Raw genomic sequence first — 26,190 nt, forward strand, 5'->3', positions numbered from 1 at the left:
GGTGGCATCCACATTTACGTGAAAGTGTTTAGTAACAAATTATATACTTATTTCCAATAAAAAGGACTCCAAAATGACAGAATAGATGATTGATTCCCGGCTCCAGCCGACTTGTAAGTCGCTTTGGACAAAAGCGTCTGCTAAATGGGATATTATTATTATTATTGACTATTCATTTCTATTGGGCATAAAATAATCTGAAACACAACCAAAACAAACTGCAAATGCATCCAACAATTTTGTAGAGTCACGATCTTGATATAGTCATTGCGTGCTAGGAATATGGGACAAAATACTAAACAATCAATCATTTTGACCCCTACCTTGTTAATTAAACAAAATGTCTTTCTCTGCGCAATTGAATTAGTATCAAATAGTACAAGTTCCCAAGTTTTTGGAGCGTACAATATAGCTCAGTATTTGAATAATTTACTTCATACAGTCATTATTGCTCATCTTTATAAACGCTGTCAATTTTGGACCCCACTGTAGACTTTTCATCTCAGTGGTCACTCGGGTGTTGTAGAAACTGCGTCTGTCCACATGACCTGTGAGTCTACGTTGTGATGGTGAGAGATCCAATTAGTCTTTCATCCAGTCTGCTGGGATGACAGGGCTATAAAGTAGAAGAGAGAATGTTTATGGGCACCTAAGTGAGGGAACATCTATAATTCACAAGCGAGCCATAAATGGAAAAGGAATCCCAGTGTATCTCTTCTGTATATCCAGCTGGAGATTGATTCATAGTGGCCGACATAAATACTGCACACAAGACCAGAGACTGGAAGGTGATCAATTAAATGGTCCTCGTTCAGAGTGAAAGGGAGATGGCTTCTCTACAGTGTGGTGGCTATGGGAACACAGTGTGTTCAGAAGCATGGTAAACAGACTCAGCACGGGCTAGACGTGTGTCAAAGAGTCAAATAGATGTCAAGCGTAATTTTATGTTATGTGGGAGACCCAAGTCAAACTCTTCCACCCGCTGCGGTTTTACTTGGAATCTGTTTTGGCCTATCTGCTTATTTTCTGTCCCGAATCACCATCTCTAAGGGGTAAACATCAACAGTTATTCCCACTTTCCTACTAAAAATACGTACTTTGTTTTAAGAGGATTCATTCCATTCCAATTATATTTATACACAGAGATCCAAAAATGTACATAAATCAGAAGTATTCTGGTCTTGAATGGTTCAAGAGATAACACGATTAATGATTCCTCCAAATTGGCTATTGACTTGAATTACTACTGGGCATCTAATGGGCACCACACTTTATAGATCTTGATATTGGATTGGAGCCATAACCCCCTTGTGGCCATTCTTAGGTCTACAAATGTTAACCCATCAATTCATCAGACAGGCACCTTGCGGTGAGATTAAAAATAAACTTTTTTAGAAAGAATTCAAAAGAAACACAGACAAGCCAATTGCAGTGAATTGAGACAAAAGGTATATCATTTCAATTGTATTCTTATGTCTACATTTCTAGATTTGGAATCTTGCCTAAACCTGTAATATGTTACGTTTATCAGAGACTTAAATATTAGAGCTAAATATGGATAAATATGTTGGTAATGAGTCTGAGGCATCCTTCTGTCTTTGAGCCCATGGTCCTGACAGAAAAAAAGCAGCTCAGATTTATTTACACTGCAAAAAGTTTAAAATGTAAGCAATCTTATTTTGAGTAATAAAATACTTAAAATTAGTGGGGAGAAGGTGGGGTGAGTTCTTACCATGAAAAATGATTTTAACCCTAAAAAGGCTTAATACAAGTAATTTATCTAATTAAGATATTTTAAGATGTTCTACCTTAAAATGGGCAATGTAAAATATCTTAAAATATCCTGAAATAAAATAAAATACTTGTTTTACTTGATTTCGACATCTGATAAGCAGCAGGCACTTCAAAACATTTAGACCTACTTTATGGTAAGCCAATTTATTCAAAATTACCAAATCATAATTTATACCACAAATAATATAATTTTTGTCATCAACCTTAGAGGGAATTTCAAAGGGAAAGATAGGGTAAATGATCTACACTTTCTATTACTGAAGTTGTTCTAGTTTGAGCCTGGGCTTTAATCTTTGAGTGAAAACACAGCAAAAGCCACTCAACAAGTGACTGCTCGGCACTTGCTGCTGGGAGTCTCATCCACCTAATTCCACTTGAGAAATGTCAGCAATATGGTTTCGTATCCCCCAAGAAGTCGATATTATTACCCCCACCCCCCAACCTCAGTGACTGAGGACCAGGGAGGGAGCCACTTGAGGCAGCCTGGAAAGAGGCAGAATAGTGTTCCCACACACCAGGGCTTCGACACAGCCACCGCAGCATCAAAGATATGCACTTCGTCTTTGAAGATTAAAATCCTCTAAGCTTCCTGCTTGAGCTTGGGTTTGGAGAGATCCGTTTCACATAATACAGTACAGCAGGGTTTGGTATATGTAGACAGTCAACGCACATGCCCCACCATTTTCTTGTTTCTTTTCAGGAAAACATGGGAATGTTTTTAAAACGATGAGTGAGGTATTCTGAATAGTTGACAGATTACATTTCAAGTGGGACAGCAATTGCTTTGATGCACAAATAGGATTGCAGAGGTTTTTGGTGCAAAACACTACACAACAAAGTACTTGAAAGTGTATTTGCCAACGATGACCTTTAAGTGTTTTGAAGTACTGACTAAAATAGGATTCCAAATGGTCAGTGATCAAGAACATTGTCTGTTTACCTAGGGGTTACAGGAGAAGAAAAAACATGACTTCATCCATACGATTGAAGCACAGAGGGCAAAACAAATGGGATCCTGAGGAGACGTTAATGCTGTTTCGGAGGATTACCATGACCTTCTTCCTCTTTGCTAATCAGGCACGTGTTGACAGGTCACCACCACATCAGCCTCATGACCAATAACAACAGGCTAGGCCTTGACCCTTCAAACAAATAGGTTACAAGGGATGTTATTGTTGTCAGCATGTTGACTGTCTATAGAGAACAGCGGCAATACACAACAGGGGTCACTTTTGAAAAAACAATGAAGTACGTATTCTCTAGGCATGTGGAAAAAGCCTAGGGTGTAAATATGTTTCATTGGCAGGAAGTGACACGAGTACACTGTAGTAGATTGACTACATACCGGTAGCACTAAAGCAAGTCTGAAGATGGTTTGCAATTGTACAGTGCCTTGTGAAAGTATTTGGCCCCCTTGATCCTTTTGCCACATTTCATGCTCTCTGCGCTTTTAACGGACCTCTGAGACTATCACAGTGCAGATGCATTTATACGGAGACTTGATTACACACAGGTGGATTGTATTTATCATCATTAGTCATTTTGGTCAACATTGGATCATTCAGAGATCCTCACTGAACTTCTGGAGAGAGTTTGCTGCACTGAAAGTAAAGGGGCTGAATAATTTTGCACGCCCAATTTTTCAGTTTTTGATTTGTTAAAAAAGTTTGAAATATCCAATAAATGTCGTTCCACTTCATGATTGTGTCCCACTTGTTGTTGATTCTTCACAAAAAAATACAGTTTTATATCTTTATGTTTGAAGCCTGAAATGTGGCAAAAGGTCGCAAAGTTCAAGGGGGCCGAATACTATCGCAAGGCACTGTACATTACATTCAACATCATTATTTTAGCGCTACCTTTTAAAGTCGCTGTACACCATTTGAATCACTGCCTCTGGTAAATAGCTCTTTAAATACAGTATCAGAGAGTATTCAAACATGATTGGGTTAGAAACTTTATTAACAAAACTAAGGCAAAGCACAGCTTAAGCTTACTCCTAAATATGTATTAAGTGCTAGGTGCCACACCACCACAATACAGTTAATATTAGAATACCACAGCCACTCAGATATACCTCTATAGACCTTTGCAACATAAATAGCAGCTACAACTGTGTTTAAATAGCCTTAAAATAGTCTCAACATGCTTATTCTCTGAAGTCAGTGCCCCACCTAGTGGCACTTCAGGACAGTACCATCAAACATATGTGCAGAGAGGAGAGGGTTAAAGGTGGGTGTTTTTATAGGCACAGCATTGCTGCCCTCTGGTGGGCAGGAGGCGACGGTGGAGACTAATGCCGCAGGGTTGTCTAGGTGACCACCCACTGGAGGATGCTGGTGTCATTTCCTCCGGTGGAGATCAGGTGACTGTCGTCGTGGAGAAAGGCAACGTTGGTCACATGGCTGCTGTGGCCACCATAGGTATGGCTTGGGGCCTGCATGTCGTGACAAGGAGGGAGAAGGGAGACGGACACAAAAGGTTAACAATTCATTAGAAAGATCCTTACTTCCACTTCATTAAAAAAAACATTGATTTATTGGAAGGGTTTCCCCCTGTATGATTAACTTACATATGTTTAGATGCAAACAGGTTAACTTAAGTGGATGAGAAAACACTCAAATACAACGTATAAGGCGTAAATGATGACAAGCGTACCCTTGGCTGGGAGCAGGGGTTGGAGAACAAGTGCACTTTGCCAAAGTCGTCAGCAGAGGCCAGCAGGGAGGAGTCATGTGACCTGCACACGGCGTTGATGTCCGTGCCGTCAGCACCGTCAGGCCAAACGCCTAGATAGAACCAGTGATATAGCAGTAAAACAAAATAGGTGGGTAAACTTTTTTTGTTTGTTCCCACTGGTCACGGTGAAAAAAGTCATGCTTAAGTTCCTATACTTTCAATGCATACTTCCGCAAAAGGTGGGTAGACTGTTTACTTTGCGAACCAAACCAGCTCAGAGGCAGGAAACAAGAGACTCCACTTGATACAACTGCAAAGACTAACAGCTCCATTTTAAAGTGGTTGGACTGCTGTCACAATCTGCAATTGCTAGAGTGACCTGAACTGACTAAAAAACTCAGTGAGTTACAGTTGAAGCAAATACGTTTTGTTTCTTGGATTTATAAAGCTACAGTCTGGTTTTGCCATCATTACCCCAAACAGGAAGTGGTAACTCACCAAAGACGCTGAAGCCTAGAACACAAGTGGAGGTTGCCCACTCCACATTACGAACTAGGTCCATGCTCGTCACATGTTTGCCGCTTGAAGCTTCCCCTTTACCACAAACAGAAGACGAGCTTGAATGTACCACAACACAACATAGACTACAGTTGTAGACAGAGTTATCCGTTTGGACAAAAGAGGCTCACAGAATAGGATCTCATAGTCTCCTGAGTTGGTTACGATGTATTGGCTGTTGACGGACCAATCCAGATGGGTGACAAAACTGGAGTGACCCTATGGAGGAAAAAAGTTTTTTTTTTTCAAATCCCAAAAATGTTAGTGTAATAGTTCAGAAAATAGAAGGATTTAATTTTCCATAAAAGGGATTGTCTTTCTTACTTACAGTGCATTTCCCCACGCGGCTGTACTTCTTGCCATTCTCCATCACGGCATAAATGTAAACAAAGTTGTCATGGGAACCTACGGCTAGGAAGTTGCCGTCTAAGAGCAGAAGAGTTATTTTTTTAATGGATGTAGGAGGTGGAGGATAAGAATACTGTATAATCCTGTACTGTTTTGTTCAGACTTATTGGAGCCATTAACAATGTGTATATTTAAGTTGGGATACACAGTATGATATTGTAAATGACGTTGTCTTGTACAGTACCTGGGGAGTACTTGATATTAGAGATTATCTCATTGCCATCAGTGTGCATGAACACCAGGTCTCGGGTGTCAGCGTCCAGCACCAACCACCTACAGACACACAGACAGGATGAGGAAGTATACTGTAAGTGAGACCATTTGATAGTATCAGGGGAATGACACCATGTACTCAAATTCCATACCAAATCATTCATCCTGTCTAAACGAATTGGGGACATGTGCCGTTAGCGTTTCATTGTCCAATAAGAGATGATTGGTAAGCCAATATGTGAGGGTCTGAGGATGTACAGTACCTTCCTGTCATGGTCCCCACTGCCAGCACAGCTCCACTGGGGTGGAACCCTGCACAACGCCCTGGGTCCTGGGGAACAGAGGGAGACATGGAGGATCAGCAGGACTGCATGGTGCACCATCACATACATGACACTCCTGTACTCCCTGTTCACCCACGACTGCGTGGCCAACTCCAACTCAATCATCAAGTTTGCAGACAACACTACAGCGGTAGACTTGATTACCAACAACAATGAGACGGCCTACAGGGAGGAGGTGAGGGCCCTCGGAGTGTGGTGTCAGGAAAATAACCTCACACTCAACGTCAACAAAACAAAAGGAGATGATCGTGGACTTCAGGAAACAGCGGTGGGAGCACCCCCCTATCCACATCGATGGAACAGTAGTGGAGAGGGTAGTAAGTTTTAAGTTCCTCGGCGTACACATCACGGACAAACTGAATTGGTCCACACACACAGACAGCGTGGTGAAGAAGGCACAGCAGCGCCTCTTCAACCTCAGGAGGCTGAAGAAATTTGGCTTGTCACCAAAAGCAATCAAACAGATGCACAATCGAGAGCATCCTGTCGGGCTGTATCACAGCCTGGTACGGCAACTGCTCCACCCACAACCGTAAAGGCTCTCCAGAGGGTAGTGAGGTCTGCACAACGCACCACCGGGGGGAAACTACCTGCCCTCCAGGACACCTACACCACCCGATGTCACATGAAGGCCATAAAGATCATCAAGGACAACAACCACCCGAGCCACTGCCTGTTCACCCCGCTATCATCCAGAAGGAGAGGTCAGTACAGGTGCATCAAAGCAGGAACTAACTGAGAGACTGAAAAACAGCTTCTATCTCTAGGCCATCAGACTGTTAAACAGACATCACTAACATTGAGTGGCTGCTGCCAACATACTGACTCAACTCCAGCCACTTTAATAATGGAAAAATTGATGTAAAAATGTATCACTAGCCACTTTAAACAATGCCACTTAATATAATGTTTACATACCCTACATTACTCATCTCATGTATATACTGTTCTCTATACCATCTAATGCCGTTCTGTACGGTGTATGGTGATAAATAAAATGTGATTTGATTTGAAGTCAGGAAACTTACTATGGACTGATGTAAATACACTAAACAGCTAGATGTTGTTTCAGGTGCCTTTGTCATTACAGCAGAACCAACTACGTCAAACTACAACTCTTCTGGAAGCTGGTGTATATTCAAAAGAGACTAGCTACAGAGAAGAGTCGGAAGATTGAGAACCTCGATGGTCTTGCTCCAGAGAGGCTGATGGGAGTTGGTGTCCCATAGGTGGACCTGCTTGTCCTGGCCACAAGTCACAAACTGCTCCATGGAAGGATGGATGTCCAGACCCCACAGCTCATCTGTGTGACCCTGAGAGATTAAGAGAGGAGGCAAGAAAGGTGAGATGATAGAGAAAGGGTATTGCGTGTGCAGAAAAAGCAAAATGGAGACCGATGAGGAAGAACGGTAAGAGAGGAAGGGAGAGAAGAGGAATATGGGGGTTATAAAACAGGTAAAAACAGATATATACTTCCTACTGAAGCGTAGGAAATAACTAGTTACAGTGGAAATTGAGAGGTTGTGTACCTGTACTATAGGGTTGAGTGTTTCAGGGAAAGAGCCTGTAAGGACGGTGTTCTTGGTGGTCCCCACTAACAGCTCCCCCTGCTTCCCCTCAGTCACGGCTCTCACTGGCCCAAACGCCTCAGGCACCTGAGAGAGAGGACACACGACAGCAACGAGCATAAAACTATACATCTCATCGGTCATTCTCAAGTTGCATTACGACTACCCAAAGGACACAGACACTACCTACCGCTCTAAAGTTTGGGGTCACTTAGAAATGTTCTTGTTTTTGAACAGACGACTCAGAAGTCCTCAACTGGCAGCTTCATTAAATAATACCCGCCAAACACCAGTCTCAATGTCAAGCAGTGAAGAAGTGACTCCGGGATGCTGGGTCTTCTAGGCAGAGTTGCAAAGAAAAAGCCACATCGCAGACTGGCCAATAAAAATAAAAGATTAAGATGGGCAAAAGAACACAGACACTGGACAGAGCAACTCTGCCTAGAAGGCCAGCATCCCAGGGTCGCCTCATCACTGTTGATGTTGAGACTGGTGTTTTGCGGGTACTATTTAATGAAGCTGCCAGTTGTGGACTTGTGAGGCGTCTAGTTTGAGAAACAGACACTAATGTACTTGTCCTCTTGCTCAGTTGTGCACCGGGGCCTCCCACTCCTCTTTCTATTCTGGTTAGCGCCAGTTTGCGCTGTTCTGTGAAGGGAGTAGTACACAGCGTTGTGCGAGATCTTCAGTTTCTTGGCAATTTCTCACACGGAATAGCCTTCATTTCTCAGAGGAAGAATAGACTGAAGAGTTTCAGAAGAAAGTTCCTTGTTTCTGGCCATTTTGAGCCTGTAATCGAACCCACAAAATGCTGATGCTCCAGATATTCAACTAGTCTAAAGAAGGCCAGTTTTAATGCTTCTTCAATCAGAAGTACAGTTTTTAGCTGTGCTAACATAATTGTAAAAGGGTTTTCTAATGATCAGTTAGCCTTTTAAAATGATAAACTTGGATTGGCTAACACAACGTGCCATTGGAACACAGGAGTAATGGTTGCTGTACGCCTATGTAGATATTTCATAAAAATAAATCTGCCGTTTCCAACTACAATAATCATTTACAACATTAACAATGTCTACACTGTATTTCTGATCAATTTGATGTTATATTAAATGGACAATTTAAACAAAATAAAAATAAAAAACAAGGACATTTCTAATGTGACCCCAAACCTTTGAACAGTAGTGTATATAATCTCAGCAAAAAAAAGAAAAGAAAAGTACTCACTGTCAACTGCGTTTATTTTCAGCAAATGTAATGTAAATATTTGTATGAACATGACAAGATTCAACAACAGACAAACTGAACAAGTTCCACAGATATGTGACTAACAGTATGGTATAACATGTCCCTGAACAAAGGGGGGAGTCAAAATCAAAAGTAACAGTCAGTATCTGGTGTGACCACCAGATGCATTAAGTACTGCAGTGCATCTCCTCCTCATGGACTGCACCAGATTTGCCAGTTCTTGCTGTGAGAGGTTACCCCACTCTTCCAACAAGGCACCTGCAAGTTCCCAGACATTTCCGGGGGGGGGGGGTCCAACAGGTCCCAGACGTGCTCAATGGGATTGAGATCCGGGCTCTTCGCTGGCTATGGCAGAACACTGACATTCCTGTCTTGCAGGAAATCACACACAGAACGAGCAGTATGGCTGGTGGCATTGTCATGCTGGAGAGTCATGTCAGGATGAGCCTGCAGGAAGGGTACCACATGAGGGAGGAGGATGTCTTCCCTATAACGCACAGCGTTGAGATTGTCTGCAATGACAACAAGCTCAGTCTAATGATGCTGTGACACACCGCCCCAGATCATGACGGACCCTCCACCTCCAAAATCGATCCCGCTCCAGAGTACAGGCCTCAGTGTAACGCTCATTCCTTCAATGATATACGCAAATCCAACCATCACCCCTGGTGAGACAAAACCGCGACTCGTCAGTGAAGAGCACTTTTTGCCAGTCCTGTCTGGTCCAGCGACGGTGGGTTTGTGCCCATAGGCGACGTTGTTGCTGGTGATGTCTGGTGAGAACCTGCCTTACAACAGACCTACAAGCCCTCAGTCCAGCCTATGTCGGACAGTCTGAGCACTATTGGAGGGATTGTGTGTTCCTGGTGTAACTCGGGCAGTTGTTGCCATCCTGTACCTGTCCCGCAGGTGTGATGTTCTTAATTGCCTACCGTCTGTAAGCTGCTTGTCTCTTAACGACCGTTCCACAGGTGTATGTTCATTAATTGTTTATGTTTCATTGAACAAGCATGGGAAACAGTGTTTAAACCCTGAAGTTCTGTGAAGTTATTTGGATTTTTACAAATTACAGTGCCTTGCGAAAGTATTCGGCCCCCTTGAACTTTGCGACCTTTTGCCACATGTCAGGCTTCATACATAAAGATTTTTTTGTGAAGAATCAACAACAAGTGGGACACAATCATGAAGTGGAACAACATTTATTGGATATTTCAAACTTTTTTAACAAATCAAAAACTGAAAAATTGGGCGTGCAAAATTATTCAGCCCCCTTAAGTTAATACTTTGTAGCGCCACCTTTTGCTGCGATTACAGCTGTACGTCGCTTGGGGTATGTCTCTCAGTTTTGCACATCGAGAGACTGAATTTTTTTTCCCATTCCTCCTTGCAAAACAGCTCGAGCTCAGTGAGGTTGGATGGAGAGCATTTGTGAACAGCAGTTTTCAGTTCTTTCCACAGATTCTCGATTGGATTCAGGTCTGGACTTTGACTTGGCCATTCTAACACCTGGATATGTTTATTTTTGAACCATTCCATTGTAGATTTTGCTTTATGTTTTGGATCATTGTCTTGTTGGAAGACAAATCTCCGTCCCAGTCACAGGTCTTTTGCAGACTCCATCAGGTTTTCTTCCAGAATGGTCCTGTATTTGGCTCCATCCATCTTCCCATCAATTTTAACCATCTTCCCTGTCCCTGCTGAAGAAAAGCAGGCCCAAACCATGATGCTGCCACCACCATGTTTGACAGTGGGTATGGTGTGTTCAGGGTGATGAGCTGTGTTGCTTTTACGCCAAACATAACGTTTTGCATTGTTGCCAAAAAGTTCAATTTTGGTTTCATCTGACCAGAGCACTTTCTTCCACATGTTTGGTGTGTCTCCCAGGTGGCTTGTGGCAAACTTTAAACAACACTTTTTATGGATATCTTTAAGAAATGGCTTTCTTCTTGCCACTCTTCCATAAAGGCCAGATTTGTGCAATATACGACTGATTGTTGTCCTATGGACAGAGTCTCCCACCTCAGCTGTAGATCTCTGCAGTTCATCCAGAGTGATCATGGGCCTCTTGGCTGCATCTCTGATCAGTCTTCTCCTTGTATGAGCTGAAAGTTGAGGGACGGCCAGGTCTTGGTAGATTTGCAGTGATCTGATACTCCTTCCATTTCAATATTATCGCTTGCACAGTGCTCCTTGGGATGTTTAAAGCTTGGGAAATCTTTTTGTATCCAAATCCGGCTTTAAACTTCTTCACAACAGTATCTCGGACCTACCTGGTGTGTTCCTTGTTCTTCATGATGCTCTCTGCGCTTTTAACGGACCTCTGAGACTATCACAGTGCAGGTGCATTTATACGGAGACTTGATTACACACAGGTGGATTGTATTTATCATCATTAGTCATTTAGTCATTTAGGTCAACATTGAGATCCTCACTGAACTTCTGGAGAGAGTTTGCTGCACTGAAAGTAAAGGGGCTGAATAATTTTGCACACCCATTTTTTCAGTTTTTGATTTGTTAAAAAAGTTTGAAATATCCAATAAATGTCGTTCCACTTCATGATTGTGTCCCACTTGTTGTTGATTCTTCACAAAAAAATACAGTTTTATATCTTTATGTTTGAAGCCTGAAATGTGGCAAAAGGTCGCAAAGTTCAAGGGGGCCGAATACTTTCGCAAGGCACTGTATCTTTGAAAGACAGGGTCCTGAAAAAGGGACGTTTCTTTTTTGCTGCGTTTAGTTAACAAACACTTGGTCTTTCTAACCGTCCTGTGCTAAGGAAAAAGTCAAGGGAAGTAATGACCTCAGCAGCAGTCTGGATTTTGGCTCATATAGAGTACAGCATGTCCTTATCTGCAGAAGATTTACTCATCCTTCAGAGTCACCCACACCCTCCTCTCTCACCTCCATCTCACTCTGCTTGTTATAGTTGTGGTCCCAGAGCACCATCCTGCGGTCCTTCCCTCCACCGGACACCAGTGTACCGTCCTTCAGCACACACAAGGAAAAGATCCCGCCCTCATGGGCCCTTGCCACCACCTGGCTGATCCGGTTCCCACCTGTCAATCAAAAACAGCTGTCAAATAATATGTTTCAAGGAGGGACGTTTGAGGTGGACTTGTGCGATTGGTACTTTATTCTTAATAAATTGCTTTCATGAAAGTAAAGAAATGGATGTGTGAATTGAATGACTGATTGCAGAGCACTGAAATATGGAGGCTGATAAGGCGATTGTCTTCAAACAGACCTTTGGCCCAGACGAAGATGTTCCCACTGGAGTCTCCTGTGATGGTGTCTCCGTTCTCAGCAAAGGCCACACACAGCACGTACTTGGGCTTCTCGTTTTTCTGGGAGGAACGGTTTAACAGTTCTGTTATAATTAAATAAGTACTTTGTGTACACAATATATTTTTTTTACGGTTATCAGTTGTAACAGGAGGCAGAAGTTAACAGTTGTATTTCGGTCATCGACATACCTCAAACAGCCCCTGGCGCTTGGTGAGAGTGTTCCCGTCCATGGTCCAGAGGTTCAAGTGGGACTTCCCACAGGTGACGATCAGGTTGGCGTCCATGGGGTGAAAGGCTGCGGCCAGCACTGAGTCATTGGAGCACTGAAGGGGATGAGAGGAGAATTCGACCCCTGAACTTGCAGACAATGGTGACTGACCGCACCACAGACGACAACACTTACTCATACCCAAGCCTACACTGCTGACGCCTTCACTTTTCTTTCTTTATGATAAGCGATCAATCAAGACTAGTCATTATTGCAGTGATACACCATGCAATACCAAGGAAAGCAGCTCCCCTCATGCATACTGTAGTATAGTCTGTGAGGATTCATCACCTTCACATCCGCCAGCTGCTTCTCCTTCTGCCAGTTCCACACAGACAGGATGTGGTCATTGGCGTCATCGACGGCACAGAGATGAGCACCACCATTCTGTTGAAGCACAGGAATTTGTCAGAGATCTCTCTCTATATTTATATATATCATGTAAATAAATAGCTCTATTTGTTTCAGACAATGTATTGATATTTAACATATAAAAAGGTGCATTTGAATAGTATTCAGACCCCTTGACTTTTTCCACATTGTTATTTTACACCCTTATTCTAAAATGGATTTTTTCCCCTCAATACCCCACAATGACAAAGTGAAAACAGGTTTTTAGAAATGTGTGCAGATTTATTAAAAACAAAAATATCACATTCACATAAGTATTCAGACCATTTGCTATGAGACTCAAAATTAAGCTCAGGTGCATCCTGTTTCCATTGATTATTCTTGAGATATTTCGACAACTTGATTGGAGTCCACCTGTGTTAAATTCAATTGATTGGACATGATTTGGAAAGGCACATACCGGTCCATATAAGGTCCCACAGTTGACAGTGCACGTCAGAGCAAAAACCAAGCCATGAGGTCGAAGGAATTGTCCGTAGAGCTCCGAGACAGGATTGTGTCGAGGCACAGATCTGGGGAAGGGTACCAAAAAATGTCTGCCGCATTGAAGGTCCCCAGGAATACAGTGGCCACCATCATTCTTAAATGGAAGTAGTTGGGAACCACCAAGACTCTTCCTAGAGCTGGCCGCCCGGCCAAACTGAGCAATCGGGGAAGAAAGGCCTTGGTCAGGGAGGTGACCAAGAACCCAATGGTCAATCTGAAAGAGCTCCAGAGTTCCTCTGTGGAGATGGGAGAACCTTCCAGAAGGATAACTTTCTCTGCAGCACTTCACCAATCAGGCCTTTATGGTAGAGTGGCCAGACGAAAGCCACTCCTCAGTAAAAAGCACGACAGCCCACCTGAAGTCTCTGACCATGGGAAACAAGATTCTCTGGTCTGATGAAACCAAGGTTGAATTATTTGGCCTTAATGCCAAGTGTCACGTCTGGAGGAAACCTGGCACGATCACTACGGCAAGGCATGGTGGTGGCAGCATCATGCAGTGGGGATGTTTTTCAGGGACTGGGAGACTAGTCAGGATCGAGGGAAAGATGAACAGAGAAAAGTACAGAGAGATCCTTGATGAAAACCTGCTCCAGTGCTCAGGACCTTAGACAGAGGCGACGGTTCACCTTCCAACAGGACAACAACCCTAAGCACGCAGGAGTGGCTTCGGGACAAGTCTCTGAATGTCCTTGAGTGACCCAGCCAGAGCCCAGGCTTGAACATCTCTGGAGAGACCTGAAAATAGCTGTGCAGCGACACACCACATCCAACCTGACAGAGCTTGAGAGGATCTGCAGAGAAGAATGTAGCGTAGCTTGTAGCGTCATACCCAAGAAGACTCAAGGCTGTAATCGGTGCCAAAGGCTCTTCAACAAAGTATTGAGTAAAGGGTCTGAATACTTATATAAATGTGACATTTCAGTTATTTTAAATGTGCAAACATTTCTAATGACCTGTTTTTTCTTTGTCATTGCGGGTTAGATGTAGATTGTGTAGATTGATGTGGAAAAAACGATTGAATCCATTTTAGAATAAGGCTGTAACGTAACAAAATGAGGAAGAGGTCAAAGGGTCTGAATGCATAGTATGCTGCCTATTGTCATGGAACATGCTTTCAAAGTAATAATAAATGACTATGAATGACTTTCTCAAAGTTAGATCTGTAATCACGTTGTGGAGCGCTTACCGACTTGGAGAAGGCCACACAGGTGACCGCCCGGTCAAACACGCCCATCCCAATGACATGCAGGGTATTGAGACTGACCGAATCCCACACACGCACATGAGGAGGCAACAGCTGAGAGAGAGAGAGAGAGTGGGTGTGAGAGAAAGAAATTGGATACAGTGCTGTCATGTATTACAGTGAAATATATAAGATGGCCATAAGAGGACATAACAGGTCATTACTTCAGAATGTGTTGATTTTAAAATGTACCTTGCCCTCTAACAGCTGATAATGTAATTAAGGAAAGAGAGAGAAAGAGTGCGTCTGAGAGAGAGAAACTGAAAACACCGCAGTCATGTACATACTACTGTGAACCACAATTACGATTCCCAGCAGAGGTCATTCCTTCAGAATAGAAGAAAATGTTGATTTTAAAAATGTACCTTGCCATCTTTGGAGGTTCCAGCGACTTGTCCAGTGGCTATGGTGACCATGTCTGGATGGATGCCTAAGCTGTCGGGAAGACAGAACAGTCACAGTGATGTGGCCATAAGGCTACGCTAACCTTTCCCACTTGTCCTCTGGGGACTTCTTGTTTGTTTTCCAGTCTCTGTACTCAATGGCTTGTAATGGGGTCTACGTCAACTCATTTATTCAGCCCTTCATTATTAACGGTTAATAATACTTCAAAAAGGAAAATAATGGGGCCCTACCACAAAGACACTGGTACAAAGGCCCTTGAAGAAGTAAGTGTTGTGATGTTACATAAACTTTCATGAACGCATTTGCACATTTTGAAGGTAAATTCTACATTATTATAGCCACACTGAAAACATTAGTCTACAATATAAATGAAAAAGCTGGTCAAGAGTTGGCTGTAGCCCAACATGTATGACAATGATCCTGTGCAAGTAGGATATTACCATATACAGCCCAACCTTTGTTTGCACAGGAGACACTGCCTCAAACAGGACCTGATTTAAATAGAGTTAGTTTGTCCTGAATCAATGTGTCATTTAAGGAAGTTCTCTTTGCACAGTAAGCCTTGGAAAATGCAAATCTACCTTGCCTCGGTTTCAATCAAATGACAGCTGATGATAATCAGGTGACACTGTGAATGGCATACAGTGAGCAATCACGTTCAGCTAAATTTATGCCAAATGAAACCTCTTGCCCTTTTGCGAAGCCTATCACGTGCATTGCGGCATCACCCTCTGCAGTGGAAGCTAAGGCTAAGAAGAAAAAGGGTACATTTCCTGAAGAAAAGTTGTGTGCTTGCGCCGGTCAACCAAAGGTTATGCTAGTGGGAGATGCTGAACCAAGCACACTAACTAGCCTTACCATTTGACATCGTCGTTGTGGCCCAGGTAATGTCTCTGCTGCTGTTCCTCTACATTGTAGAGCACCACCACGGAGGCATTGAAGTAGACTATCTCCCCTGTGGGGAGCAGGTAGAGGTTGGACCGGCAGTCTCTGCCCCTGTACCCATACCTGGACAACCGAGGGTTTAATAAGGACCACAACAGTAATCCTGTCTGAACAACCATAGTGTTGAACAGTAGGAGGCTGATGCTATCTCAGAACTTATGGGAGGTAAGTACAATACAAACCAAAGATGTTACTCTCCAGGGGCCATAAACTCATAAACACAAGTGATCAACTATACAAAATAGTAAAGTGGTCTTATATTCTTGTGTGACGTCAGTAATGCAACACTTTCTCAAAATGTGCATTATACTTCTATAGCCATTGTCCCAAACCAAGCATTCCCTGGTTCATCTGGGGTGTAATCATTCATCCAACCCTAGCAAACTGAAAATGTGCAACAAAAACAAGTTTATATTGGAAACATTCAGGTAGGTCCCTTCCTGTTTTGTTCCGTTTAGTTCCTAGTGAATACACCCCTGTATGCCTAGCAACATTACTCTTTGTTTGTCAGTGACAGAAGGATACACCCACTGCAGTTTGAGCTTGCGCTCAGGCAGCGCCCCCTTGTGGTCCAGGCTGTAGCTGTCCCTCTTCTGGTCAGGCATGTGCATGGTGACTGGCCGAGCCCTCAGGAACATCCTCACATAGCCATCCTCTGACACAGGAGAGGGGGCGAGATAAGAACATAAAGGGGAGGGATTTAAAAAAAAAAATGTTTTTGTGGTGAAACATTCTATACCGTTCCTTGCAAGCGGTAGGTAGTGAAATGTAACAGCCTTCTGAACATAAGCACTCAAATAAATTCTGTTCCCCCACCCATGTAAGAGGCAGGATTTGTGCATTGAAATCACTGAGGCAAAATACAGTGAATTCGGAAACTATTCAGACCCCTTAACCTTTTCCACGTTTTGTTATGGGCGGCAGGTAGCCTAGTGGTTAGAGTGTTGGGCCCTGAGCTGACAAGGTAAAAATCTGTTGTTCTTTCCCTGAACAAGGCAGTTAACCCACTGTTCCTAGGCTGTCAATGTAAATAAGAATTTGTTCATAACTGACTTATTATTATTTTATTAGTTACATCACAGCCTTATTCAAAATGGATTAAATATTTTTTTCCCCCACTCATCAATTTTACACACACACAAACACACACAATACATGACAAAGCGAAATTGTTGCAAATGCTTTACAAATTAAAAAGTATTTCAGACCCTTTATTTAGTACTTTGTTGAAGCACCTTTGGCAACAAATACAGACTTGAGACTTCTTAGGTATGACACTACAAGCCTGGCACACCTGTATTTGGGAAGTTTCCCCCAATCTTATCTACAGATACTCTCAAGCTCTATCAGGTTAGATGGTGAGTGTCTGGTCTCTCCAGAGATGTTCGATCGGGTTCCATTCCGGGCTCTGGATAGGCCAATCAAGGACATTCAGAGACTTGTCCCAAAGCCACTCCTGCTTTGTCTTGGCTGTGTGCTCAGAGCCATTCACCCCAGTCTGAGGTCCTGAGCGCTCTTGAGCATGTTTTCATCAAGGATCTCGCTGTACTTTGCTCTGTTCATCTTTCCCTCGATCCTGACTAGTCTCCCAGTCACTGCCACTGAAAACATCCCCACAGCATAATACTGCCACCACCATGCTTCACCGTAGGGATGGTGCCAGGTTGCCTCCAGAAGTGATGCTTGGAATTCAGGCCAAAGAGTTCAATCTTGGTTTCATCAGACCAGAAAATCTTGTTTCTCATGGTCTGAGTGCCTTTTGGCAAACTCCAAGCTGGCTGTCATGTGCCTTTACTGAGGAGTGGCTTCCATGTGGCCACCACCATAAAGGCTTGAATGGTGGAGAGCTGCAGAGATTGTTGTCCTTCTGGAAGGTTCCCCCATCTCCACAGAGGAACTCTGGAGCTCTGTCACCTCCCTGGCCAAGTCCCTTCTCCCCGATTGCTCAGTTTGGCCAGGCGGACAGCTCTAGGAAGAGTGTTGGTGGTTCCAAACTACTTCCATTTTAGAATGATGGAGACCACTGTGTTCTTGGGGACCTTCAATGCTGCAGACATTTTTTGGTACCCTTCCCCAGATCTGTGCCTCCACACAATCCTGTGTTGGAGCTCTACGGACAATTCCTTCGCCCCCATGGCTTGGTTTTTGCGCTGACATGCACTGTCAACTGTGGGACCTTATATAGACAGGTTTGTGCCTTTCCAAATCATGTCCAATCAATTGAATTTACCATAGGTGGACTCCAATAGTTGTAGAAACATCTGTTCATCAATGGAAACAGAATGCACCTGAGCTCAAATTCAAGTCTCATTGCAAAGGGCCTGAATACTTAAGTACTTATGTATACTAACATTTCTAAAAACCTGTTTTTGCTTTGTTATTTTGAGGTATTGTGTGTAGATTGATGAGGGACAACATTTATTTTAACATTAATTTAATCCATTTTAAAATAAGGCTTTAACGTAACAAAACGTGGAAAAAGTCAAGTGGTCTGATTACTTTCCGAATGCACCGCATATAGCTTTAGTGTATGTCATTTCAAACTGTTCTGAAGCTTTGCAGATTTTTTTTTATTTGAGGCACTACAATTACTCAGGGTACCCCATAATACCGTCTCTCTTGGCGGACATGACATCATTTAAAAACTAATTGCGGTTATGGTTTGCATTATAGTGCTGCGGCGAGTCAACTGAGCTCAATAATGGAGCGGTGTGCTGTGCTCTCTGGCTCTGACCATGCAGCTCTGCGGTCCCTAATCATTTACCCAAGCACTCAGAGGACAAGGGAAAATGCAGTTAATTGGCTTGTTAAAAATGAATACAGCCCCCAACAATAACAGACAGGCTATTGGTTGTTGTTTATTGGGCATGTTCATTCTTTACTTCAGTGCTCGTGTTTCATGGATTTCCGTGTAGTAACCTCGGAAATGCTTATTTGTTATGGGGCGGCAGGTAGCCTAGTGGTTAGAGCGTTGGGCCTGTAACCGAAAGGTTGCTAGATCAAATCCCCGAGCTGACAAGGTAAAAATCTGCGAATACTGTTCTGCCCCTGAACAAGGCAGTTAACCCTCCTAGGCTGTTGTTGTAAATAAGAATTTGTTATTAACTGCCTAGGTTACATAAAAATGCTCAGTGCCGGGAAATGTTTTTGTTTGCATTTGTTTAATTAATTATCTGTACACTGCATTCTTTAGTCAAACTGAGGTATAAAAGGGTGCCGAGTATGGTAAAGGAATCACACACACACACACACACACACACACACACACACGTGTGTGTAAGACGTACCTGCATTGACAGCGCAGTCTTTGCTGAAACAGAAAAAAAGAGAAAAGAGTACAGATATCAGTGTATGACTGGTGACTGTTAAGACACTGAGTGAGCAGTTGACGTTTCTGAGACGCAGTTCAACTCCTGCTGCAATGGACTAAATTATTCAGTGACCTCATGCTTTATTCCTGACCGCCTACATTCAATTTTTTTTTATTTTATCTACAGTAGAATTACAGTAGAGCCCATTTACGCCCATTTATGCACGTTTAGCATTATCCAAATAGTGCTGCAAGATTAAAAGCAGTAGTTCATACTGTAGCGCATATAGACAACATACACATGTAACATACAGTATTCACAGACGCAAACACAATACGGAAGGGAAAATACTGTATCAATGATGAGATAGGGGTAGCTGTAAATACAACTGGTGCCATGCCGAGAAATGGAAAAATAAGGAGAGTTATTGCGAGAGAGAGTGGTACAGTGGTAGAGAATGAAATAAAGAGCAAGAGAGAATGACAGAGACAACGCGACAGTCAATATCCTATAGAGTGGCCTCTCCAGCACTACCCGACAACAGCTGAAAAGTAATGAGTTTCTGTCAAGGCCACAGACAGATTGCAGAGGTAGGTCAGTTTGAGAGTACCATGGCAACACAGTCACAGGAGTGATGATAAGTAAGATAAGAGTGACTCGAGGAGAAACAATCCCTCTCAGTTCGTAGGGAACATGAATTGCATGAAATAGCCATGAAGGCCATCTTAACCCTCTGAAAGTATAGCGCAGTAGGTTATTCAGTTTGGTGGGAGACTGTGGGTACAATTACAATACTACTGAAGATTGTTCTTTGACAGCTTGCTTTATTCATTCTTGCTATTCAAACTGAAAATGTATTGTAGTACATTTGGGACAATAAAAAAAAAAAGTTTGGATACTCGCAAGGCACACACACACACCACGGACCAATTTCGGTCGACAGACTGAGAACATAAGTAGACAGTGAGGATTTTATATTTCTGTCCTTGGCAGAGCATTCATTCACTACAGTGTATTACATCTGGAGACTGGTTGTTTGTGGGGCAACCCGAGACAGCCGGGGAAGGGCTCTCTTTAAAGTGGCCAAGAAAATACCTGTTTGTCTCCCTGCCTGCGGCTTTCAAAAAGAGGAGAGGCCCTGTTGTGTCCAATGAGAGACACTGAAAGATCCAAAGCCACGAATGCATTTACTTAGTGATCATTTATGATCCGTGTGTTTGTTTATTTTCAATTCATTAAAACAAGTAGCAATCTGTACCATTTGGTACAAGATAGTTACATATTATGTTGAATTCTTTGAAGTAAGTACCAGAAAATACTCTATCGCCTAGCATCATTATCGAGTAAATTCCAGGTGCTACCGGAATACAGAGAACAATACATCCAGAATGGCCTTCTGTACAGATTGTTGTAGCTTTACATCAATTTGCATAGACTTCACAAAGAGTAAGACTACATTCCACATGGAAAACGAGAGGACATGGAACGTGTGATACGATTGTGTTGTCTCAATTAGTAAAATACATGCATGTTGGAGTCTGTACTGATGTGAACAGTTGTCTAGCATAAAGCAAACAGAAATTGTGGCCAATAATGTAGTGGTCTTGCGGTTTTTGAGTGTTTTGGGCAATTACTATATGGTGTTGCAGCAGTGGAGAGAGTGGTTTTAGTCAAGTTCCTGTGCACTCAGACAATACGGCTGAGATTTTTAATGCTAGGCACCCAGTGAGCTGTGTTATCCTGGGCGGCGAAGTGATTGAGAGCATACTGTATCAAACACTGTATGACAAGTCAGCATAGAGAGATAGAAAAGTGGTCAAACAGGATATCATGAGCTCTTCCTCAACCAGTATTTGCATGCGTTCAGACCCCTGAATCAAATTTGCCATTCAAATACATGCAATCTGTTCCTCGTCCTCAGGCTCAGCTGTACCATCGAGCCAGTCTGCAATCAGGGTGCGTCAGTCGATGCGTTTAATGCACGTGGATGAGCAAAAGTGCCAATCAATAGTCATTCTGCAGAGCAAGAGGAATCAGTAATCCAAACCAGCCACCCACGATCACAATTAAACTGAGGCATTACAACAGCCAGAGGGGAATGTTAGGTAAGCCCCTCTCTGTCATAGAAAATCAAGCCCATGTGGAAAAAATGCCCATTCTTTTTGGTTTGTTGACTCACACACCCGTAATGTAATTAAGGATCTGCCCAAAACTGGAACGGGACAGCGCTCCCCCTAGCCTATTCATAGACGCCAACTCTAGTGTCTATTCACAAAGGTATCTTACGATCGGGGGGGGGGTTTAGTTAAGAGCCCCGATGCTCTATCTGAACGTTAACACGCATCGCTGGCGATACAGTTTTGGTAACATTAGGACCTTATATATGCTATATCAGCGAAAAATAATAATAAAATAAAAAAGTTGAATTACTACACACTGTTATAGGGTCACCACGCACCCATACTTCCATGTTACAGCACTTGTTTACAGAAAACAGAGGGAAGACGCCTGTGCTAATCAGCTATCTGCGTCTCTGAACACCTGCGTGTAAACAGAAGACAGACAACACCAACGTGTTGTCACTGAAAAATACTGCTGCAACTGTGTTAAAACCGGTCCAAACCGTGTACAGTGAGTGTTTTGAGAAATTATTTTGAGGTTATATGAAAGTAGAGGGATTTATGATTCTAGAACCGTAACGCAATTGAGAATCGATTCACGTCTAGATGGAGTATTTGGTTGTTTTGGCTTCCAGAGCCAATTCACCCTTTAAACAGAACATGCAAGGTCCTTGAACTAAGGAGTACTGTTAGGCTCCTTTAGTCCAATATTAAGCTAACCTAGGACCATGTGAACTCCAATCCCGACGCTCTGTTTTATTGTTTAGTAACGTTAATAATCCTCGCTGGCAATACGGTTTTTCGAAACATAAAGCCCTCTACTTTCATATTATATTAAAATAATTTCACAAATGCAAAATATATACTTACTGTACACTGTTTTAACACAGTTGCAGCCTATAGTATTTTTCAGTTACAACCCTTTTCTGGTGTATTTTTTCCGTTACACACAGGTGTTCGGAGCATGCTAGAAAGCAAATTAGTACCTCTTTCTTCCATCTGTCTTCAGTAATCAGCGCTGTAACATGGAAATATGGTAACCATAACCCTAACCTTATGAAAGGTGTGTATCAATTTAACTTTAAGTAAAAAAAATATATATATATATATATTTGTTGCCGATATGAAAGATAAGGTGCTTTATGCTTCCAAAACCATATCGCAACAATATGCATTTAGCCCAAACATTGTGGCTCTTAATGTGGCAATATGTTACTTTTTGGGCGACCTGACCAAATTCATATAGAAATGTGAGTTTTAGATCAGTCACTCATTGAAAGCAAGTCTAAGAAGCTGTATATATGTTCTCTGGAAAATGGCAGAGTGATTTCTGCGTATTGCACCTTTAACAGTTTATGTTGTAAATCACAATTGACCTTTGTTCTGTGCTGCCCCTCCCCAAACCCCACTGAATATAAAACCATCAGAAGGTCTGCATGACCACAAATTCTTTTTTAAGTTACTGCTTCCTGTTGGAATAAACGATCCATCCACCCAAAATGGCTTTTAAACAATCTCCTTCCTAACTGCAAACTGTTTAAGTATAAAGCATTCCTTTACCTGGGTGATCTCTTCATGGTAACTTTTCCGTTAAGTAACAGCACAGTGTTGGCAAGGTGGTTCACAAAACAGAACCCTGTCGACAACTAACAGGCTTCCTTGTTGATTCCGTTAACTTTACTGGGCACTTTTTCCACCAATGGGGAGGCACTTCCTTACTCTGCTGGACCTCCCCTCTGCTCGGTAACCACACCTCCTTTACCTACACCCCTGAAATTTGACACCCTCGGCAGAGTGAGATCAATGAGGGTGAGGGAGGAGGGAGTGGACGGACGGACTGTATACATCTGTCTTTCAAAGCTTAATAGCACCTCCATAAAACCAATCAGATATTGTTATCTACTATTCAAACAATGAGCAGGTGTTGGGCGTTTATGTTCGGTACAAGCAACCAACCATGCATTTGACTGTGAATACACTGTTCCATCTTCCTTTACCAATCAACTGTGCTGTGTTCACCATTACTTAGATGTATGTAAATAATGATGCTGTTAAATACAGTAACCTACATAACACTGCACCAGACTAAAATGACGTAAGTACATGTTAAAACACATCAGCAGATCTGTATTTCTATACGTATGTTGTCAACATAGAGAGATCATATCACCACCCTCCCCGGCTGTCTCCTCTCCTCCCTAGACATTACACATACACGGGTCTAAATGATTCAAGCCAGTCAAACATCCAGCGTGCATTCACATGCTCTCTGCACAGAAATACAACACCACGGTGTGGCACAGCAATGCATCCGTAGTGCCTTCACACAAGTGTTTAATGATCCTTTGTCAACTGATCTGAACAGCGAGAGGTTAAAAACAACGATCGGTCTACTGATCAGAGTGTCCTAAATTGGACGTCAACAAAGCCACACTGAGACCTTGGGACCTCTACTGTCAGAATACAATGTCAGTCCGAGGAAGAGCTGGGAAGAACACAGACCCACAGCATATGTCACCTGTCTGATCGAAAAGGGAGAAAGAAAGGGTATTTACAGTATATCTGGCAAGGGAGGCAGATATGGCTGCTGAGGATGTGGCAAGCGGTCTTGATATTTTCCCCAGAGATCAGAGATGAGCTGTACACCCATTCTCAGATGTCGGGTCGACTGTACAGATGTATATGAGGCATGCACAGATGTATATTAGCACTGATGTGAGCTACGGCTACAGATGCCTTGTGGATAAAAGAGGGACATAGTGAACTGTAACACTGAGCAGCCTAATCATAAACTTACAGTATGTGAGAATGCAGTGCTAAGGTGCTCCCTGCTTTGGTCTTCTCTAGCCAGTGACTACATCATTGTCAGTCAGAGGGTTGCTTGGCTGCACACCATGATCTCTCAGTTAGCCAGAAAGAGCAGGAGTGATTGCTGTGTCAGTGTTTCGAGGTTTAGCTGAGTCAGTGTCTGTGTTTAGAGGGTTAGCGGTGTCTGTGCTTGTTTCCAACTGTCACCTGCTCCTGCCACATGCGGAGCTGCTGGACGAGGTGGTTCTGCTTCTGCTGTCAGACACCATCTCCCTCCTGGCCGTGGAGAGACGCTCTGTCGACATGCTCTTCCTGGTGGGGGAGGATAGGTGAGAGGGGGAAGAGGGAGAGGAGAAAGACGAGAGGTGGAAAGAGTGGGAGGGTGAAGAGTGAATAGGGGTATTGAGAGGGATATGAAAGGCAAGACATGTCCCCAGTCATTAGTTTACAGTGCCTACTGTACAGTAGATTCAATGCCACACTGCCACCCTAAGGTTGAGTTTGGAAATGCACATTAGAAGTATACCAAGAAAAACAGTCATAGATCCACACATTCGGACAATGTCTTACCTTTTGATTGACAGCGACACTTCCTTTTTGGGAGAAGAGGGGGAGGAAGGGTATCCCCCCATACGTTTCTGCTGGACATAACCATTGCTGAGAGTGAGAGGCTTGGATGGTAAGGCTTGCAGGAGTTGTCGCACTGGCATCAAGAGGGAGAGAATGGTTCAGTAAACAGATGTATGTTGTTGAAGTTTTTGAAAATCAACACTGCAAATTCTTACCAAAGACTACATACAGTAAGTAGTACATGGTTTATCTCCATTGCAAGTCTCATCTTTAAATACATGTAATATATATATATATATATAGTTTCCTGATCTTTCTTATATCTCTCAGATATAGGAGAGACACTTCAGAACAAACTTCCTTTAGATTTTTTATATTATTTTTAATATCTGTTATTCAATGCGTTTCTATGGGCCAAATTAAATGGTCAAATCAACACATTTTTATATATATTTTTTGATACCTTAAGCTGATTCCAAATCACATAGCCATATGATCCTTGGTATGACCATCTTAAAACAGTTCCCCCTGGCTGGTAACCAACACTCTCCACGCCTTGTGCATCAGGTTGAAAATGCAACATCCTCAGTAGTAGTAGCCTCACATATTGAGCTTCTGGACTCTCCCATTACAGCTAGTACAGTTGAAATCGGAAGTCTACCTACACTTTAGCCAAATACATTAAAAACTAAGTTTTTCACTATTCCTGACATTTAATCAGAGTAAAAATACCCTGTCTTAGGTCAGTTAGGATCACCACTTTATTTTAAGAATGTGAAATGTCAGAATAATAGTATAATAATAGAGAGTGATTTATTTCAGATGTCATTTCTTTCCCAGTGGGTCAGAAGTTTACATACACTCAATTAGTATTTGGTAGCATTGCCTTTACATTGTTAAACTTGGGTCAAATGTTGCGGGAAGCCTTCCACAAGCTTCCCACAATAAGTTGGGTGAATTTTGGCCCATTCCTCCTGACAGAGCTGGTGTAACTGAGTCAGGTGTGTAGGCCTCCTTGTTCGCGCACACTTTTTCAGTTCTGCCGACAGATTTTCTATAGGATTGAGGTCAGGGCTTTGTGATGGCCACTCCAATACCTTGACTTTGTTGTTCTTAAGCCATTTTGCCACAACTTTGGAAGTATGCTGGGTCATTGTCCATTTGGAAGACCACATTTGTGACCAAGTGCATCAGTCTCTCCTGCAGCAAAGCACCCCCACAACATGATGCTGCCACCCCCGTGTTTCACAGTTGGGATGGTTTCTTTGGCTTGCAAGCATCCCCCTTTTTCCTCCAAACATAACGATGGCCACTATGGCCAAACAGTTCTATTTTTGTTTCATCAGACCAGAGGACATTTCTCCAAAAAGTATGATCTTTGTCCCCATGTGCAGTCTGGCTATTTCATGGTGGTTTTGGAGCAGTGGCTTCTTCCTTGCTGAGCGTCCTTTCAGGTTATGTCGATATAGGACTCGTTTTACTGTGGATATACAGTGGGGCAAAAAAAGTATTTAATCAACCAC

The 26,190-nt window shown here is 42.7% G+C and overlaps 1 protein-coding gene across 2 annotated transcripts in view; it reads right to left on the minus strand.

Moving 5' to 3' along the window:
• Positions 1 to 3,738: 3,738 nt before the first annotated feature.
• LOC135546149 (echinoderm microtubule-associated protein-like 1) overlaps positions 3,739 to 26,190 on the minus strand; it is a 36,723-nt gene continuing 14,271 nt past the window's right edge. Inside the window, exons 3-22 of one of the 2 annotated variants that reach the window (XM_064974336.1) lie at positions 24,668 to 24,800; positions 24,305 to 24,409; positions 19,146 to 19,168; positions 16,384 to 16,513; positions 15,772 to 15,921; positions 14,874 to 14,943; positions 14,452 to 14,562; positions 12,657 to 12,752; positions 12,286 to 12,420; positions 12,057 to 12,156; positions 11,714 to 11,868; positions 7,526 to 7,651; positions 7,178 to 7,309; positions 5,916 to 5,983; positions 5,624 to 5,712; positions 5,360 to 5,457; positions 5,163 to 5,250; positions 4,972 to 5,067; positions 4,453 to 4,583; positions 3,739 to 4,231 (exon numbers count right to left, since the gene is read on the minus strand). In XM_064974336.1, coding sequence (XP_064830408.1) covers positions 4,106 to 4,231; positions 4,453 to 4,583; positions 4,972 to 5,067; positions 5,163 to 5,250; positions 5,360 to 5,457; positions 5,624 to 5,712; positions 5,916 to 5,983; positions 7,178 to 7,309; positions 7,526 to 7,651; positions 11,714 to 11,868; positions 12,057 to 12,156; positions 12,286 to 12,420; positions 12,657 to 12,752; positions 14,452 to 14,562; positions 14,874 to 14,943; positions 15,772 to 15,921; positions 16,384 to 16,513; positions 19,146 to 19,168; positions 24,305 to 24,409; positions 24,668 to 24,800 — 2,162 coding nt within the window. In that variant the 3' untranslated portion in view covers positions 3,739 to 4,105. Of the gene's footprint in view, positions 4,232 to 4,452; positions 4,584 to 4,971; positions 5,068 to 5,162; positions 5,251 to 5,359; positions 5,458 to 5,623; positions 5,713 to 5,915; positions 5,984 to 7,177; positions 7,310 to 7,525; positions 7,652 to 11,713; positions 11,869 to 12,056; positions 12,157 to 12,285; positions 12,421 to 12,656; positions 12,753 to 14,451; positions 14,563 to 14,873; positions 14,944 to 15,771; positions 15,922 to 16,383; positions 16,514 to 19,145; positions 19,169 to 22,849; positions 22,960 to 24,304; positions 24,410 to 24,667; positions 24,801 to 26,190 lie in introns of those variants that run through there. The other variant, XM_064974335.1, reaches the window with a different exon arrangement.

The sequence above is a fragment of the Oncorhynchus masou genome, chromosome 9, assembly GCF_036934945.1.
Source record: "Oncorhynchus masou masou isolate Uvic2021 chromosome 9, UVic_Omas_1.1, whole genome shotgun sequence".
NCBI classification, from domain to species: domain Eukaryota; kingdom Metazoa; phylum Chordata; class Actinopteri; order Salmoniformes; family Salmonidae; genus Oncorhynchus; species Oncorhynchus masou.